We start from the raw sequence: 19611 nt of genomic DNA on the forward strand, positions 1-19611 counted from the left end.
ATGGTGGAACAAGTTGATAGTGAGCCTTCTCTCTCTACATTAAAGACGCTCTTGAAAACTCTACTCTTCCAGTAATGCCTAAACTTATTTCTCTAACTTTTTTACCCTCTTACCATCCAATTGACCATGGCTGGATTGTTTCCCTGCAGATTACCCTCGGACACTTAGGTGACTTGAGGACGTTTTTTTTTTTTTTAAATATCTATGAAAGTTCTCAACTTGAAAGGTTCGAAGTAGGTTAACATGAAAAAGTGACCTTACAATTACAATAACTACAGAAGTGTTTTTCCTGTTGTCCATTAGATAAGAGCTATACAACCATTGACATACCATGTAGAAAAATACATGAAAAAAAGAAGCATGAGGAGATCCCTTTTTTCCCCAAAATATAATATTTTTTATTAGAAATATATAAATATGTACATACTAATAAAAGTGGATTTCAAGAGGAATCAGAGTGATGAAACTTTTATAATGATTAAAATCCTTTGTTTTTATCCATTTATTTTTTCATTAAATCGTGATGATGGGATGTCAGAAGTGTATGACAACAGACCTGATAAAAGGTCCAAACCAGATGGAATTAGCCATTTCATGGATTTTACATGTGGGTATTCCAGTTGAAACATCTGGATTTAGTCTCTTCCTTTTTGGAAGAAGCAGCGGGGTTACCATGGTGATATTCCCAGCGCGGCAGGCTGCCTTACGCCAGAGCGGGTCTGAGGTCCACAACGACGGGCTGCGGATTCAAGTGAGTCCCGAAGGAGAAACAGTTCCCTCCCCCTCCGATCAGGAGCAGCTCGGGGTGTTCTGTGTCCGACAGCTCGGAGCAGAACGAGTGAAGCATCAAAGGCCACGGCACCGAGGTCTACAGACACACACGGTCACGAGTCAGACCACCTACTGCATCAAAGCTTTCCAGGAAATGAGAAACACTCAAGCAAACTGCAAGCAAACTGCAAGCAAACCAAGTGTGTCCAGTAAACAACAACTGACCGTATCCAAGCTGAACTCCAGGCTGGTGCACGTGCTGAGGTCGATCACGGCAACGCCTGGGACTCCATCTGAGTGCATCCAAACTCCACCCACCACGAGCAGCTTGTCTCCAACCACATGGGCACAGTGGGAGTATCTAAAACGAGACACACAATCACAAGACCTCTGATGAAAGGCTTTCCTTTTTTAAAAGCAGATGACGGGGAACTGCATCTAACAACCAGAGGTGTCACAAAGTGACACCTCTGGTTGTTAGATGCAGTAAAAACTCCCCTAGTGGGAGAAAAACTCTCCTAAACTCCTGTTTGGCTTAAGGTTTTTCTCCCACTAGGGGAGTTTTTACCTGCCATTGTTTATGTAATAACTGCTTGGGGGTCATGTTCTGGGTATGGGTCTCTGGAAAGCGTCTAGAGACAACTCTGTTGTATTAGACGCTATATAAATAAAATCGAATTGAAAAAAATTGAATTCAAATACTTCGTTACCTTACTTAAGTAGAAATGTTGGTTATCTATACTTCACTGGAGTAATTATTTTTCAGACGACTTTTTACTTTTACTCCTTACATTTTCACGCAATTATCTGTACTTTTTACTACTTACATTTTAAAAACAGCCTTGTTACTCTATTTCATTTCGGCCTTTAAAAAAAACTATCCAGTTAAATTGCTCCATCCGGATAGAGTGAATTTGGTTGTGGTTGTTTCAGATGTTCTTGTCCAGTTTTGTTCTTACATCCGTTCCCTCAGATTCCTGCAACTAAACTTGGATGTACATTCCAATAAACATTAGGATAAATGATAACATGCCTCTGAAGTTTGACTTTTTGCACCATTACAATACTTAGGCAACTAGTCATCATATCTCCTGCTCTCTGAAACACATTTTCATGCTCAATAGTACACATATATGGTTCTTTAATATATTTGCATTATACTAAGATACATTCATTTTCAATGGCTTTTGTGACTGTCCTTAATGGCTTTTTTCCCCCTTACATTACTTTTACTTTTATACTCTAAGTAGTTTTGAAACCAGTACTTTTATACTTTTACTTGAGTAAAACACTTGAGTTGATACTTCGACAGGAGTATTTTTAAACTCTAGTATCTATACTTCTACCAGAGTAATGATTCATTAGTCAGGGGCGGCCAAAACGCACAGAATTTCAAGTCGCACCAGCCCTAATAGATGTAATCTCACTCCAAACTTTTCATGAAACTTGAGAGCCCTGGTAATGAATGTGAATACTTTTGACACCTCTGCTAACAACTCACCTGGGAACAGGTGGGGGTTGCACATCTATTCTCTCCCAGCAGAATCCTCTTTCATTTGGCCTCAATGCCACCGTGTCTCCCAGTGGCAGCCCTCCCCGGCCGAGTCCTCCAAACACCAGCACGCCTCCCTGATATGAGCAGGCTGAGTGGGAGTGACGAGCCGCCGGTGCTGCGCCCTCTACTGGCAGCTGATGGTAGAGCACGAAGCAACCAGAGGAACCGTCAGTGAGCTCAAGACTAAATTACTCAGGACCAGAATTAATTTGTGAAAAGTGATAAGAGAAAAAGGGATAAAACTATGAAAGTGCAACATTAAAATTTCTATAAAAGATAAAAACCTCAGTCCAGTGCTGCTGATCCAGACTCAGGAAGGAGACGTCACCCAGAACATACTCAGACTGGTTCTTCCCACCAAACACAAAAAGGAAGTTTCTGTCTGTAAAATATGAAAAAAAGCCTCATTTGATATGATCACATAGCCAAAATAATTACCTTCTATAACCTTTTAATCCAGTTAAAAATGTCACGTGTTCAGGGAAAGATGAAGCAGAGTTAGGACAACACCAGCGTGCTGAAACTGATGTGGGTCTGCAGCAGTGAAATATTCCAATAAAACAGCATCAGGATGTTTTACTGCTGCTCAAACTTAAATGTTGAAGACTCAGATGGAAAAAAATGAAGGGAAAAGAGAATGAAAGAAGAAAGACTTAAAAAATTTAAAACTTAATAAATGAAGGAACAAGTTAGTGATGATAAGAAAGGGAAGACAGGTAAAAAAAAATGAAAGGAAAGAATAGAAAAAGAAATAGCAAAAATATAAACAATGAACAAAGAACAAGTGTAAATTGTGGCTGTTTGACTCCGTTTTAAAATAAAAATAATTGAACCATAAAAAAAAAAAAAGACTCATCTTTGAAAATGAAAAACAGAAATAAAAGAAAGTGAGAGAATCCGTGAGGAAAAAAAGAAAATGCTCAAGAAACAGATTAAACAGAAAATGAAAAAAGTGAATAAAAAAAAAAGGAGAGAAGCAGCTCACCTTGGTGAGTGACCACGGCGGCAGCATGTCTCCATCTTGGTGGCGGTGTCTCTCCCGTGCAGACCACCGGCTCTGCGCTGGCCGTCGCTGGACCACAAGCGTCAGGAGTCACTATGAAAATGCTTGTGGTTGGGCTGAGCGGAGAGGAGCGGCCTCCGTACACCACCACTCCTCCACCGGGAAGAGGGGTGGCCGTGTGGTAAAGTCGCACGCCTGCGATAAATGAAGAACACACGTCTTCAATTTTTCAGGGCCACCGAAAACAGTTTTTTCCACATTGGAGGCATGCTGGGAAGAATCAAACCCTCTGACTCAGATCTACTGATGTCTCCACCCTCGTGGTCCTCCAGCCCTCCTGGCCTCTGAGCAGAACTCTGGTCTCTGCTCCTCGTCCTCCTCTGTTGGAGCCTCCAGTCAGCAGCACCTGCTCTCCGCTGATCCAGGTGGAGGCCATCCCCAGGCCCTCCAAACACACGGGGACGGTCCGTACGTTCAGCGCCGCTGGACTCCAGCGAGGGCTAATGGTCCCTGCTGGAGATGCTGAGCCAACAATATAAGCTTAGTCGCAGAACGACACCCTTAAAAAACAGAGATGGTGACTTCGTTACCTGGAGCTGGAGGGAGTAAAGCCTGTTGCATCAAAGAACCCCGAGATGCGGTGAGGATGAAGTAGTGGGAACATTTTTGATGCCACTCCTGATGGGAGACAGAAGCGTTACCACCTGCTCACAGTTTTTGATGTTTTTAATAGTGCAAAGGACTCGGCCGAGCTGACCTCATGTTCGTCGAACGGCTCCAAGTTCTCCACTCTGCCTCTCTCCTCCTCAGAGATCAACCCCAGGTAGAAGTGATTCATATCCAGACACACGCACTGCTCCCAGCCCTGAAGATGGAAACAGAGACGTTTCATCAAATAAAGAGAAACTGACCACAGCTATGTTTTAAATGATCCTGGCCTGATGTATTAGCCTTGGACCAAACCCCAGCCATCTAACTTGGTTGAACCCCAAGTAGAGCCGAGAACCCGCCTGGCTGCTAGAGGCTCCGAGTTCATGTCGCTCTCCACTGACTCCCATTAGGGCTGGGCGATATGGACCAAAAGTCATATCTCGATATTTTCTAGCTGAATGGCGATACTCGGTATATATCGATATTTTTTCTGTGACATAATTGGAGTTTCCCCCAAAGCATTATAGCATAGCATCTCTGTTAGCTTCATTTTTTTTTCTGAAGCAAACCCTTAAAAAAAACAGTCAGTTTTAATACAAAGCCTCGTGCCAAATGTCACACAGGTTCCTTTATTAACAGAGGTCTGCACAATATCAAAATGTATAAAACAAACGAAATAAAAATAAACTGCCTGCATATATAGAATAAAAATGCTTCTTGAATAAAATAAAAACAAATATCCCTTTCCTGCATAACAATTAAATTAAAATACACTGCCTGTTACTGTCTACATTGTATTAATTGCACAGACTTTTCCACTGAGGTTGACAGTTGTGCAAATAACAAAACATTTGTGCAAATCTCAAATAAAACATTCAAGTCAATTTGTCACAAAATAAGCTATATCAAAATCATAAATAAAAAAAAATAAAAAATTTAATCGATGTAAACGATATTGTCTCATACCATATCGCGTTTGAAAATATATCGATATATATTAAAATCTCGATATATCGCCCAGCCCTAACTCCCATGTTAAAATGTCTTTAGAGCAGAGATAAACATATTTACATCCCTAAAAGGAAATGATTGAGACCAAAAGAACATTTTGTTCATTTGATTTCACATCCCTGACAACCCTGACAACACGTGAAAGTAGATACTCTACTGTAAACGTCTGCCGGCAGCCCTGCAGATATTTCGATGGGGTTCAGCTGAAGGAGCTGGTGGCCACTGCTAACTTTGACCGACAAACAGTGGGGGTGTGGCTTCCTGGGCAGCTCGGCTACAAGTTGTATGAAGAAAAAGAGCCTTTAAAACGGCTCTTCACAAACCAGTGGATCACATGGTGTGGGTCTTGGACGATTCAACCTTCATATCTGACACAGACGCCAGAATTTTCAAAACTGGGACTGGCAATATAAACTTCAGAGAAATAGTGAGATGAAGAAGAAATGGATTAGTTTTGTGAAGAGTCAGGCTGAAATGCAGAAGATGAAGGGACTTCACACCGTCACGCTACATGGATTTAGGAGCAAACTTTACAGTCTCTCGTGGTGTTTTTTTACAGGACTGGGTCTGCATTTACTTGGTGGACTAACATACACTAGATTCCAATAACACACTAAATGAATTTTGAAAAGAACTGATGCTCCACACTTTGTGAAAAAAAACCAAGTTAGAGGGGAAAGAGGAGTAAAAGTAAGTCTTACTGACAACATCCAGCTTATTTTCACCTGGTAGTTTGCAGATGTCTGGCATTTCATCTCGAAGCAACTTGGTTCAATTAAATCAAACCCTTTTTCTTTGTTTGTCCTAAAAGATTATATTATGTGAAAATTCCCACTTTTGAAATTAAATCTGCATCAAAAAAGTGAGACGACGTGAACTCTGTCTCCAGCAGGGGTTCAATCATCACAAAAGCAAGAAATTAAACAATTGCGTCACGTTGAAAGTGCGCACTGCAAAAACTTATTTCTAGTTTCTCATTACACTTAAAACAAAACTCATCACTGGAAAAAACAACTTTTTCACCTGTTTCAAGTAGATTTTCACTTAAAATAAGTAGAAAAATCTGCCAGTGGAACAAGATGTTTTTGCTTGTAATGAGAAGAGAAATCTTGTCCCACTGGCAGAGTTTTCTACTTATTTCAAGTGAAAATTTACTTGAAACAGGTGAAAATTGTCAAATAAGTTATTTTTCTGGTAATGACTCTTGTTTTAAGTGTAATGAGATTTTTTGACTAAAAATGAGTCATTTTAACTAGAAATAAGACAAATATTCCTGGTAAGATTTTGAGTTTTTGCAGTGCGTCTATTTGTTCTGTAAGCAGATGAACTTATGAACCGTGAACTGGTGTACTGGCCTTGTCCAGGAACCTGCGTGTCTGTGCCGAGGTGTCTGGGTACTGTCGCAGAGCATGAAGAGTGGAATTCAGTTTCAGGAAATGATCTTGCATAATGCGGCCGAAAGGGTCGTGAGGATGGATCTGCTCGTACATCACAAACAGAGACTGCGGCAGGAGCTTCGCTGCCCAGCTGATCACAGCGTCGGAGCTGGAAGACACACGACACACAGTCGGATTACGAGGAGACACCCGACAACAGAATCCTGATTACGTCGCTCCAGCTCGACCTCGTGTGAATGTATGTCTCCCTGTATGTTAATTAAAGCCCAGAGTATATGTTGCAGATGCGTGCCATCAGCCGTACCGCTGAGTTTCCATGTAGGTGAGCACCACTTCAGAGAGAATGAGAGTGGGGGCAGCCCAGTCCAGCCCCGCTGCACCCAGAGCCTCCTCCACCTGCAACTCCTCTCTCACATCCACACCCAGCAGGCGGTACTGACCGCTGGAGATGCAAACCGGCCCTGGAAGCACAGGAGGATAAACGGTACACAATCAATCAATCATGTAGAATGAAAGAGAACCATGAAAAAAAAAAATACAACCTCAGATGTCATTTCTTATAATTTCAAGACTTTGACCACTGACCATCACACCTGATTGTAAAGTGCTCAGGATCTTTAGCTCTAAAACAAGCCCACATCATGCCCCACCTCTATGCTTGACAGTTAGAAGGTGGGCGTTTGTCCTGATGCTTTTTAGTTTTTTCAAACCAAACTTGGTTATGGTCATCATGGTCAAACATCTTTACTTTGGTCTTGTTTGTCCCAAGGTCATTGTTCCAGAGGTCGGGTACTTTCTTTCCGAAAATCTGCATCCAAACTCTGGAAACCCCATCCAGGGAAGCAATACTTGATACTTGAGCTGCCACGAACATGAACATTTTAAATATAACCGAGGCCTGTAAAGTCTTAATTGTAGCACTTTTATTGTTTTCTTCTACATTTTTTCTGAGCTTTGTACGCTCCGACTTCAGTTTGAATATGAATAGAAGACTTTATTGATCTCTCAGAGGAGAAATTCAATCGTGCAGCAGCCAAACACACACGCTCAACGGTTTATACAAAAAATGTAAATAGAAATAACCAATAAATAGCTAAATAATAAAAAAGAGCAATATAAAATGTAGAAAAATGTGTAATGTACAAGAGAAAAAACGGATAATATTTACATGTGCAAAAATACGTGAGGTATTTAGTGGGCAAAGGTTATTGCACTTTCAAAGAGACAGGTTATTGCACTCGGGTGGCTACAGTTTGTTATTATAAAGTCTGATGGCTGTGGGGATGAAGGACCTGCGGTAGCGTTCCTTCTTGCAGCGCGGGTGGAGCAGTCTTTGGCTGAAGGAGCTGCTGAGGGCTCCCACAGTGTCATGTAGGGGGTGAGAGGGGTTGTTCGTGATAAAGTTCAGCTATGCTGGAGCGTCCACTCCTCGGAAGACTGACTGTTGTCTTGATCGTTTTTCCACTCGTGAATAATCTTTGACACCGAGGACGATCGACTCCATAAAAGCCGGACTCTTGAAGTGAGCGTCACCAGCTTGTCAGCTGGATCGTCACAGTGTGGTTATGACCCGTTCATCTAGATCAGGTGTGTTAGAGCTGGGAAGCCTCTAAAACCAGCAGGACAGCGGACAAGGAGGACCGGCCTTAAAGCACATAGTTTGGAAATGTTCTTATAAGCCTTCACTGACTCATGGAGACCAACGATTGCTTGTCTGACCTCACTGCTGGGATCTTTTCTCACTGGCTCTGTGTTAGCACACACCTGAATGTGCCGAAGTGCCAAACTGATCAAGCTTGCTTTTTTACCCACATTTGCTGTGGATCATTTAGTCAAGACTAATTCACTCGCATTGCTTGGCTGTAACAGAGCATCTGAACTCTGGAAGCTGTAAAGGGAAATGTCCCTTTTCACGCATCGCTTGTACATGTCAGCTTCGTGTGAAATATATGACAGCATTATAGTTGATATGTTGCCGTTTGAATGGATTTGTCTTTACATAATTTTAAGACCTGATAGACCAGATGTGCCCCCCGATACAGTATATGCAACTGTAAAAGAGTGCATTTTATTTTTCATATAACAACATTTTATCTGATAAATGTATTATTTTTTTTTCCTTCACCCAAAAAGGAAACATTACAAACCTGTAAGAGAAGGTAAACAGGAGTCCAACATCCCTCTCAGTGTTCCATTACAACCGATCAGGGCGGCTTTGCGTCGCGCCACATCAGGAAAATCCACCTCAAACACAACGGCGCCGTCCAGAGCTCCATCTGCACGCAGACGAAAATACAGCGAGTCGAACCCTGCGCCCAAAGATAAGATCTGCAACAGCAGATTTAGGGAAATATGACGACACAGGAAGTCAGAAAAGCACCTGCAAGCTGTGTCGGATGGTATGTTGCTAACTTGCCTGTCTTTTGGGGCATTTCCCAGCAACCTGAAGGAACCTCCTCACACAGTAATCCACGGCTCTCCAGCGCACATAATAGCCCCTAAAACATGCCAGGAAGCACAAAAGAAGAACTTAACGTCTCACACTGCCGTATTCAAGCATGTGGTAGCTCTGCATCACACAGAGCTGATCCAGCTGTGAAAGACCGAGACTCTTGCTCACCTGTTGATGAGAGGTGCTCTTCTAGACGCTTTGCACACAAAATGTTGGAGGAACTCGTCCCTGAAGTAACCCTGCGCTGCAGCCGACACCTTGCTCACCACGCTGCTGTCATTGGTTCCCTGAACCTGAGTTGAGCAAGGAGAGAAGTGTCACAAAGCCTTCTGGTTCTCTGAAGCGGCAATCAAAACTCACTTTTTACATCATATTTGAAAAACGATGCAAGCTTCACACATTTATGCTTCATGAGAGAGACCTCTGCACAGAATCAGGTAACCGTCCATTTCACTTGATTTTTCTTCGTTTACCACCGCAGACAGCGTCACATGAGCGTGTGCTGGATTGTGTGAAACTCCAGTGACGCAAACGTGAGACAAAAACTTCTCTTTGTGTTGTCAGTTTTTTTTTAATCCATAGAACATAAGACCATGAAACTGGTAGACTTTTTCACATTGTGGATTCATTATTCTGATATAGTGGAAACATGTATGTGTGATGAGTTAGTGCAAACACCAGCAACATATTTTTAAGCAGTGTGAGATAAAACACTGTTGTGTTTCCCTGCAACATCCTTTCTGACACACAGCTCCAGCCTCTTTTTGAAAAATCTTTCTTTGGTCAAAACATCGCAGAGATACAGTTCAACCATGCTTTTACAGCTTTGTTCATAGCTGGTTTTAGTGGGGCGGAGTCAGTCTCACTCACACACTCACTCACACTCACTCACACTCACACTCTCACACACACACACACACACACACACACACACACACACACACACACACACACACACACACACACACACACACACACACAAATAAAGGTGAGGAAGATGACTGATTTAACTCTGATCCGAGTATGCTGTGTCAGTGTCGGACAGTCCTGAAGGGCTCTCTAAATAAGTAGCTGTCAGACCTAAATCGTCCCAGTCAACGTGACCGAGAATATTACAGCATCCTTTTTGATTTTCTTGTCATTTCACACTATCAAATGTAAGCTCTAGAGCAAAAATACTTATATTCCCCCTAATATTGTGACCCCTTTAATAATCGCTACGCTCATGTGCATCAACATAAGTGATATAAATAGCTTATGTTGCACTTTGACTATATAAACAAACTAACACTTCAGTGAAGGTTTAACATTACTTACAGCCTCGTCGCTTCGCTTCTTCTGCTTCTTTCTGTTCGTGCTCGGCATAGTTTTGTTAAGCTGTCACACCACTCTGCAGTAAAACACATGTAGGACAATCTTTTAAATGTCTTGATGTTGATTTTGACTAATGGGAACACTGGCTGAAGTTTAGGTTTAAACATCCTGCACGTGGCTGAAACACATCCGGGTCGGTTTCCAGCTGCTCTCTGGCGCCCCCCGGCGGCCTGGGTGTGCAACAACAACGGAGCTACGGGTTTTATTTAAAACTCTGACGTCACATGCAGAAACCCCCTCTGAGGTTCGTTTCCTTTTTACGTTTTTCTTCTTTTTTTAATATGTGGAAGTAGGGTGAGATAGCCTCTGATCATGAGCTCTCTTGTAATGGTGGCTATGTGATGCCCTCTTTCATGATTAGTTAATGATATTTGATATGGAAAGGCAAAACTGTTTTTTTAGATGCTCCAAAGCTGAACTCTGGCTGCAGTATCTGCAGCCCAGAACCAGAACCTGGTTTAAGAGTTCAAAAAGCAATAAAAGTTAACTTGGACATTAGGTAACATTTTACCAGGGTGAAAAAGAACCATCAGAGAATCTTCTAGAACAGAGGGTTTATTATTATTATTATTATTATTATTATTATTATTATTATTATTATTATTATTATTATTATTATTATTATTATTATCACCATCATCATTATATTGTTTAATTTAATACTTTTCTAGAAACCTCTAAAGAATTAGTTATCTGAAGGTTTTAAAGGTATAATAATAACCATCAAATAATTCATCCAGCTGGATCTGCTTAATCTTATTCGGGGTCACAGGGATCTGCTGGAGTCTCAACTCATCTCAAGGTCTGAAGTTGAATGAATAAACTTCTAAAGACCTTCAGTTAACCTTCCTCACAACATGTACTTGTTTCTGTAGCTTTCTTTTTCATCAGAATAACTTTCAGAGAAAATTGCAGGACTTGAGTTTCAGTTTCATAATGATCCATTCATATTGACGTGCACTTTTAAAACAAATATAATTAAGGAAGTGTTTGGGGAAACCGTCCTTTGTCTCAGAAATGTATAACAAACTGGACACAAACATTTAAGAAATGTCTTTCCAGGTATTGCCTAAAGTTTGACCAACAAACCTTCAGATGCTTCAGTGTTTTGTTAATGATTAGATCACATGTGCAGCCCAACAGAAATCTGTAAACCTTTCATTCAGAGTGTTCACAACAGTGAACAGCTATTCAAAACTGATTTCTCCTGGATGGTTTAGCTGCACGCTTCAGCGGAAATCAACGGGCCATCCCATATCCATTCAATGCATTGTATTGAACCAAACCACCATTTTAAGCTTTTCATCGGTTTCTCTTAATATCTGAATCCATTATGAGAATCTTCAACAATTATTAAGAATGAATGCCCTCAATGGGAACAATTCAGCTTCAGTCCGTCATCATTAATTTAAGATAATATGACATCCAAGTAAGTGGAATGTCAGTGACTTGCTGAAAAATATTTAAAAAAAACATAATATTCCATGTTCTTAAAGGTGAATATCTGCATTTGAAAGGGGGGGGGGGGTCTTTTGATAATAGGTGTGAAAGGGCTAAGGAATGTTGCCTGCTTGGTTAATGAGTTCAATACTTAATCCTCTTCATCCATAATTATAGTTTCATCTGTCATTTGTGGCCTATGGTTGCAGTGTGGGTCACAGATTTCTGTTTTTGCTCATTTGGTATCAAATGCCAAAATAAAACAAAAACAAAAGGAGAAATGCCCCCCACCCCCCCAACGCAGGTTGACAATGCGGCAGTCAGCGCGCATGCGCCGCATTACAGGAAGCGTCAACGCTCCTCTCTCTGCCAGCTGAGAGCAGCTACATTGACAACAGTGAAGGCTGCGACACCTGCTCCGCTGAAACGCTGCTGAAAACAGGTAAATATCCCGTCGCTGGGCTCTTAGTGGGAGCGTGTTGTCAAGGACAGGTATTTGACCAGACATCGCAGTGTAAGGTTTCAGAGTGGGTTTCGTTTCTTCGGAACCGAGCGGTGTCCCGTTAGCACACGAGATAAGATCAGCTGAGCTGATAGCGCTCATGGAGGAGAGGGGGGGTCACGTGGTCCGGGGTGCTCAGGGGGGTCACCTGCCGCAGTGATGGAGGGCTGCCGGGGGGTCGCTGAAGCCTGATTTATGGTTCTGCGTTAAATCGACGCAGAGCCTACGCCGTATGGTGCGCTTCGCCGCGTAGCCAACGGCGTAATCCACGCGTCGTTTTAACGCAGAACCATAAATCGGCCTTCAGTCATCGCTGGAATGGGCCGCTGTTCTGCGCATGTCTGAGTTTCTGGCTGGTAAAAATGCAAAGCCAGACAGTTGGAGCTTGTGCTGCATGTCACATCTCCATCTTCTGTGTATAATCTAATCTGTTGTCTTCACGGATGCTCTGAAACCCACGTCTGTGGTGAGATGGTACCAGAACACAGTGGTCATTGAGAGGAAAAACAAGGACATCTCCTTTCCTCCATGTGAAGATCTACATTATAACATTCTTGTAGTGTTTACACTGCAAGAGCTTGTTGTTATCTTGGGTTGTGTGGGACTTTATCAGAACTCCACCCATCCTTATAAAACTGTAATCTTTAGTATTCATGGAGGCAGATGAAGAGTCTTCTGTTACTGGTACTGGTAAACATACAGAAAAGTGTTTGGGATTGAGGGTGAAGCCTCAGAGGTTTCCTTCTCAAAAATACATTGCTGTCTCTTGTCAGTAAACGTATTCAACAAAGGGTCAAAATATTCCTTCACAGTATAGCTCCTGTCATGTAATGTCCACATTGACCTGAGGTTTCAGAGAGAACAGTGAAAACTGCTGTTACTGCTTGTCGGGCGATCATAACACTTTTTTCTTTTTGTCATGTGCAGCAAAATTTCTCATACACATGTTTAACCTTGTGGGCCACTTTAATTTACTAACCTTTCAGGTCATTAGAGGACAAAAGTCCTGTCCCAAAACTGCTAAAAAACATTAAAGATGAATTTTATCCCCCACTTTTGTATTTCTTTGCTCAAATCTTCCAGTCCATGTCAGCCCTGATCCAAATAGCCGAATTTCGATCATTTTAACCCTTAAAATTATCATTTGATTACATGTCACTAAAACAAAATGAAACATTGTGGGACTGGAGATAGTTTTTACAATATTACAGACTAGTAGAGAAAAAAAGGTCCAAGTGACTTTCATTAAAACCTTTAAAAAAAAGTTTATTTTTTTTACATTTCATAGCTATTACACAATATAATCACACATCATGTAATGGCAGGGTTTAATTTTGGAGAAAAAAAGTCACATTTGTTATTTTTAATGTTTACCATGAGATTTCACCAATTCTTTATTATATAGCTGTAAAAATGAGTCATTTCCTAAGGATATAACAAAATGGAAAATATAAAATAGTGCATCAAAATCCATGTTGTTACTAATCTTTTATAATTAAGAATGATCTTTACAATAAAGAAAAAAGTAATATATGAAAAACAGTTTATTGAATTTTTTCTTTTTCATTAAAAACAGTCACATCATGTAAACATATCTGCATTTAAAGGGTTCAAATAATTAAAATGATTCAATATTTGGTAGTTTTGATTATGTTTTTAATTAGATTTGTGCCAACAGAAAAAAAGGGAAACAAATATTGATCTGTAAAGCTTTTATAGCACTTTGTTTGGGCTTTTTTTTGTCCTCTCACAACCTGAAAGGGTCGTGAATTGTTCCCAGTGTGTTGCTGGAAAAATGACTTGTGGTCAACACAAAAAGTCCCAGATGACCTACTAGGGTTAAACTAATGCTTAGCATTGAAAATTACATTTTTAAAGTGGGTTAGGGATGTAAAATTTGAGGACTGCAGGACTGCAGCATGAATCTTGTGGTTTTAGATTAGATGAAGCTGCATCAAATGTCAAACTGGATTATTCAAAAGTGCCATTTAAGACCGACTTAATTTGTTTATCATCATTCCAATAATTAATTCAATTGAAAAACACTTTATTAATCTCTGCTGGAAAATTAATTCTATAACAATTGAATTATTATTTAATTTAATGTATAATTTGTGTATTGATTTCATCTTTAAGCGTAATCATAAGATTTGGAGGATGAGTTTTAGGAATAAACTAATTAGTGAGGTCTTCCATAAGCATGGCCTATCTCCATGTGAGGATCACTCCCTATTTCTTATCTTTCCCTCTTTCTCATAGACATTTTTGTTTGCACTTCAAGCAACAGCTCAGGCAGAGAAAAAGTGGGAAAAGAAATCTCCAGATAACATTTCACGGTACAATATTAATGAGATGCATAAAGAATTAGGAGACATTTGATGTTATCCTCATTGTGTCTGATTATCTTCCCAGTTGGACAAATGATGCAGCCCACGTTTGTTCAGATTCTGCTTCAACTAAAGCTTGAAATGTGCTAATTTTCTACTCAAGCGATCAATTCTGCAACATTCACAGTCCAGCGGTTAGATTATAGTTGACCACAGTAATACTTTAACTCTCATATTCTATAAATATGTTGCACCCAATCGTGTTGTGATGAACCTTTGCTTTGATAACAAACATCCTATTCTAATTATTCATAACATCAGTTACACTCTTCTCTAATCTAAAATGGCTTCAGTCATATTCTGGTTTGGATGGAGAAGGTCTATCTTCAGCTTCAGATGCAACAGATCTGGTTGAGTTTTCAGTTTTCCTTGATTGCATGCCTGCTAGTCACCCCTGCAGTCTTTAGACTCGGAGCCACTCTTCACTGCTTTCAGACTGTGCCAAACCAGACCTCTCCCCTCTTTAGAAAGACACGCCGGGAGAGCTCCAGACTCCTTCAGCGCAGGTCGACTGCAGTCCACTCGGGAGGTGGCGTTGCTTCGCTGATCACTTTAGGGAGGAGGCCCAGCCCCTCGCTGTCCCCTGCACAGGACGCTATGAGCTCCAGAGGGAGCGGTGGCCGCTCCAACGGCACACTCCCGCAGACCAAGATATGCCAGTTCAAACTGGTGCTGCTGGGAGACATGGCCGTGGGCAAGTCCAGCCTGGTGCTGCGCTTCGTAAAGGGCCAGTTCGATGAGTTCCAGGAGACGACCATTGGAGGTGAGGTGCTGCGCCGCCCGTCACATGATGATGGTGGACTGTTAACAACATGCAGTTGTCATCCTTTTCTCCTCTGTGTGTGTGTGTGTGTGTGTGTCTCCAGCTGCATTCCTGGCCCAGTCGGTGTGTCTCGATGACACCACGGTGAAGTTTGAGATCTGGGACACGGCAGGACAGGAGCGATACCACAGCCTGGCTCCCATGTACTACCGTGGCGCTCAGGCTGCAATTGTTGTCTTTGACATCACCAAGCCAGTATGTAGATTAATTTATCAGTTGCCTGACATGTATGACTCATTTAGCTCAACTTCACACTCAGAAAGTGAAACTGTCAGCGTTTTGACAGTCATGTGAATAAAAAAAACAAAGTACACCCGGTCTCAGTTTAAAGATGGGAAGTATCAGGACAATTTATCTGGTCCCAAGCAAATCTTAAAATAAATGAACAGGAAAAGATCAAATACAACAGCGTATTTACTGAAGAAGCTTAAATACAGAAACAGTTTATTAAAAAAGTATCCAGCACCACATGGACACCATCATAAGTAGCAATAACTTATCCTAATCCTTTTTTTTAGTATGATGCTGTTTTTCTGAGGTAGCGCATCATCATCATTTGTCAGGCTGAGGTCTGGACATTGACTGGACCGTCGCAGCAGCTTGATTCTCCTCTTCAGCTGTTTGTTTTGGATTTGCTGGTGTGTTCGGGATCGTTGTCCCGTTGCATAATCCGGCGTCAGCCGAACTTTAGCACGTTTGTCTCTAGAACAGTGCTTTTCCGTCCTGGTCGTCAGGTAGTACTGCCCTGCACGTTTAAGAAGCCGCCGCGCTCGAATACACCTAATTTCAAACGAGCGGATCAAGTCGTCAGCTTGTCATCAAGGTGTGCGCAAGTCATTTGTCTTGGAGAGGGAGAACACAAACGTGTTTCCAAGGACCAAGACTGAGAAACAGGTTCTCAGAATACTTACAAACCAAGTCCAAATCATCGACCCTGCAGCACTGAGATCTGCGGTTGGAGTGATGCGTTTATATTCTGGTTTTTTTTCTTTCTTTCACCAACAGTCTGTATTATAGCTGAACATCTCCACTTGTGTCAAAAGAACATTCTCCTAGATCAGTGTTTCCCAACCCTGGTCCTCGAGACCGACTGTCCTGCATGTTTTAGATGTTACCCTGCTTCAGCACACCGTGACACAAGTACCTGTGTCATCATCAGAATTGTGCAGACCTTGATGAAAAGCTAATTAGGACCATTAATTAGAATCAGGTGTGATGATGAAGGGAAACAACATGCAGGACAGTGTTGCCTTGAGGACCAGCGTTGGGAAACACTGTCCTAGATGTTTTATTTGCTTGTTTGCTGTGTACTGGGGATGATGTCCACTATAATCATCCTCAGAGTGATGAGCAGCACAAATTACTTCTCACGAGGCATTAAGTTGTAAAACCACTGAATTAAAAAAGGTTGCACTATTCACACGACTTTATAAAGATGACAGATAACCCGGACAGTTTGATATTAGTATCTGAGGTGAAAGGTTTGCCTCTTAGCTGGTGCATTGAATAAGAAAAATGCATGTGCTGGTCATGCACAGAAACCTCTAATCTCTGAACTTACTTGTGCAGGAGACGTTTGAGAGAGCCAAAGCCTGGGTGAAGGAGCTGCAGAGGCAGGCCAGTCCTAACATCGTCATTGCACTGGCCGGAAACAAGGCCGACCTCGCTGAGAAGAGGCTGGTAGAATACGAGGTAACGCTCCTGCTCACTTGAACAAATGACTTGATATGTTATATTAAATAACTCAAATCCACTCTTCAGATAGTTTAAGAAGCTGCAGTTAAGTGTAATGTTGCGAGAGACATAACTTTAAAAATGTTCATGATTGGTGACAGTTTTTAAATAGATTAAAAACATAAACTCACCCAACATCTTGGTGCTTAAGGAAGCCCAGACGTACGCCGACGACACTGGCCTGCTGTTCATGGAGACGTCTGCTAAGACGGCCATGAACGTGAACGAGCTCTTCCTGGCTATCGGTAGGCGTCCTCGCTTTAACGTTGTCGGTCCGAGTTTTGGTTCAGAAAGAAAAAGCTTCCCTTCCCGTGCTGATATCTATCAATCTATCCTCTGTTGCAGCAAAAAAGATGCCAAAAACAGACACCCAGAACCCAACACACGCAGCGCGGCATCGGGGAGTCAACCTGCAGGACCCGGATGCCCACTCCACCCGAGCCTGCTGCGGTGGGAACTAGACCTCCACCGACCCCTGGCCGTGTTCCACCACCCACCCAGCACCACAGCCCCTCAGCCATCATGTCTCCTCCAACCGACTCACAGGGTTGAGCCTGACGTGGAGAAACCCCAGCATCCACCCCCCCCCATATCCTGCATCCATCCTCCTGTTCGCCAAGATGGAAGATTCAGAGGAGAGAGAGAGATGGAAGAGTGAAGCAGGAGATGAAGGACAGAGGTGATGTTTCTCATCATGTGTCTCTGGACCAACAGCTCCAATTCTGTGTCTGAAATTTTCATGCAAAGACTGAGACTAAGAGGAGGAAAATAAAATTAGCAGAAGAGGTGGGAGGCCTGATGTAATTAGCACTAATAATGAAATTTCATCTTCTCTCGGCCTTGCACCAAGCGATCAAACCCTGCTGTGAATAATGCCACATACTGCACCCCCCGGAATGACCGCAAGCCCTCTCCTCTCATGCTTGACCTTCCCTGGACCAGAAAACCCGGAAGGGCCACGGCACAGATTGTCAAAAGTATTTATAGTACAGTGTTTAGGCTTCACTGCCTGCTGGCTGCAACCCTCCATCGTCTGTCCTTCTGTCCAAATACGAACTCAACATTGTCCCTTGAGATCAACAAGCTGATTTATTGAGAGTTTATTTAAGACTTGACTTGTTTGATTTATGAAAGTTTGTTGAAGTGCGGTGCATGGCTATGGATACGGAGAGCTGTACAACACTAGACGGGGTTTGGAGTATATGACGAGCTGAAGAAGTAGCTGGAAGTCTTTAAATTTCTACAGAAGGGAATCCAAACAGTTTCCAAAAAATGAGGTTATTGCTTGGAGTAAATGTTCTAAACCGATATGTGGGTGCAGTGAGTGATGAAGGTGATTTTAATGTGTTTGTACAATTGATACACTGGGAATTGTTGTTTTGTTCATTAGGTAAAAGAGGGCAGAACAGGCTTTAAAGTTCGTAGTGGACCTCCCTGCCCTGTGGAAGCACATCTGCCATCTCGTACTCGTACCTCATCTGTCTTGTTCTGAAGCTGCGCTGTCAGTGATCTTAGATAACTTAACGGATCAATTATATCCTCAGAGTTTAGTTCAACTCAGAGTGAAGAAAAAGGGGATAGCATTGATGAAAACACAAAAAAAAACAGAAGTGCCTAATCCCAGTTTTCTTTCTGTGAATCCTGTTTGGGGCTTTTTTTTCTTTCCTTTTGTGTGTGCTTCATAGCCCGAGAGCAGGAAAACAAACACTGTCCTTGACATCGGCTTGTACCTTCATAACAACTTGGGCACCCCGTCATTAGGCTGTACTGTTTTGGCTCTTAGTGTGGATGTAAAGAAAACACTGTATGTTCTATATTGTCTTTCAACAGAAGTGCTTGTTGATCTTAGAAGAGCACACACGTGAACCTGGAATGAATTGTTCAAAGGACTCTAATCAATGTTATAAATCTGTTTTGATTTTAACAAAATACTGGTGTCCATAAGAATCGTGTTTTGCTTTATTCTCAGACTCACCATCAAAACAAAAAATAATTTTGGTGTACAAGTGAAAGCTATAAAAAGGTTATGCTTCTCCTTGCAGGACATTTTCAGCACAACATGTACAATAAACTCGTTCACTAGTTCATTCTTCGGTGTTCAGAAGTTTGGAGTTTTCTTCTGCACCCTCGGTATCACAAGAGCTGATGGTCATTTGTTTCTTTTTCGCAGCCGAGAGCCCGGACAGAGGTGTGTGACCCCGCTGCTTGAGCTCGGGATCAAGTTCATAAAATTGAAAAAACAGGTGCTGTGGGAGGATGCATCCTCTCAGCGCTCATCCATTAATAGGATTTCTGAAAATATATAAAAAATCTGTTTTTTTGTGAATTTTACACCGGAGACAGTTAGGTGATTAGCTGTCGTTGATGGTATGGAAGAAGGATGTTTTTTAAAAAATGTATTGAGCTTTGTGGACGCCCACGTTCTCCGACTGCTCCAGTGCTGAGCACTTCTAAGTCAGCACCCACATTTGAAGCAATGCTCTTTGTTTTACAGATGTAGAATTTTGTCAT

At 41.9% G+C, this 19611-nt stretch overlaps 2 protein-coding genes across 3 annotated transcripts; one reads left to right on the top strand and one right to left on the bottom strand.

Annotated features, from left to right (window-relative positions):
• Positions 1-387: 387 nt before the first annotated feature.
• Positions 388-10317, bottom strand: lcmt2 (leucine carboxyl methyltransferase 2). 2 transcript variants are annotated; one of them, XM_061723208.1, is made up of 14 exons: positions 10158-10317; positions 9009-9133; positions 8805-8886; positions 8536-8716; positions 6693-6849; positions 6347-6536; positions 4087-4194; positions 3920-4007; positions 3624-3851; positions 3312-3524; positions 2611-2708; positions 2273-2460; positions 997-1132; positions 388-868 (listed from the first exon to the last, which is right to left on the bottom strand). In XM_061723208.1, the coding sequence occupies exons 1-14, from the start codon at positions 10203-10205 to the stop codon at positions 704-706; spliced, it is 2007 nt and encodes a 668-aa protein (XP_061579192.1). In that variant the 5' UTR covers positions 10206-10317; the 3' UTR covers positions 388-703. The 2 variants fall into 2 exon arrangements, with proteins under 2 accessions (XP_061579192.1, XP_061579193.1); XM_061723209.1 differs by lacking the exon at positions 10158-10317 and having other exon boundaries at positions 8536-8664.
• Positions 10318-11976: 1659 nt separating this feature from the next.
• Positions 11977-19187, top strand: rab5b (RAB5B, member RAS oncogene family). Its single transcript, XM_061723225.1, has 6 exons — positions 11977-12096; positions 15011-15306; positions 15410-15561; positions 16936-17058; positions 17252-17345; positions 17446-19187. The coding sequence occupies exons 2-6, from the start codon at positions 15141-15143 to the stop codon at positions 17559-17561; spliced, it is 651 nt and encodes a 216-aa protein (XP_061579209.1). The 5' UTR covers positions 11977-12096; positions 15011-15140; the 3' UTR covers positions 17562-19187.
• Positions 19188-19611: the final 424 nt, after the last annotated feature.

Source organism: Cololabis saira, chromosome 6 (assembly GCF_033807715.1).
Source record: "Cololabis saira isolate AMF1-May2022 chromosome 6, fColSai1.1, whole genome shotgun sequence".
Lineage (NCBI taxonomy): Eukaryota > Metazoa > Chordata > Actinopteri > Beloniformes > Belonidae > Cololabis > Cololabis saira.

Excerpts from the sequence above, each read along its gene's own strand:
- rab5b (XM_061723225.1), top strand. The coding sequence starts at position 15,141 with ATGAGCTCCAGAGGGAGCGGTGGCCGCTCCAACGGCACACTCCCGCAG. Across the intron at positions 15,562-16,935 it reads TCTTTGACATCACCAAGCCA|GAGACGTTTGAGAGAGCCAA; the intron begins GTATGTAGATTA and ends TTACTTGTGCAG. Across the intron at positions 17,059-17,251 it reads AGAGGCTGGTAGAATACGAG|GAAGCCCAGACGTACGCCGA; the intron begins GTAACGCTCCTG and ends TTGGTGCTTAAG.
- lcmt2 (XM_061723208.1), bottom strand. The coding sequence starts at position 10,205 with ATGCCGAGCACGAACAGAAAGAAGCAGAAGAAGCGAAGCGACGAGGCT. Across the intron at positions 3,525-3,623 it reads GGAGACATCAGTAGATCTGA|GCGTGCGACTTTACCACACG; the intron begins GTCAGAGGGTTT and ends CATTTATCGCAG. Across the intron at positions 2,461-2,610 it reads ATCAGCAGCACTGGACTGAG|CTGCCAGTAGAGGGCGCAGC; the intron begins GTTTTTATCTTT and ends CTCTACCATCAG.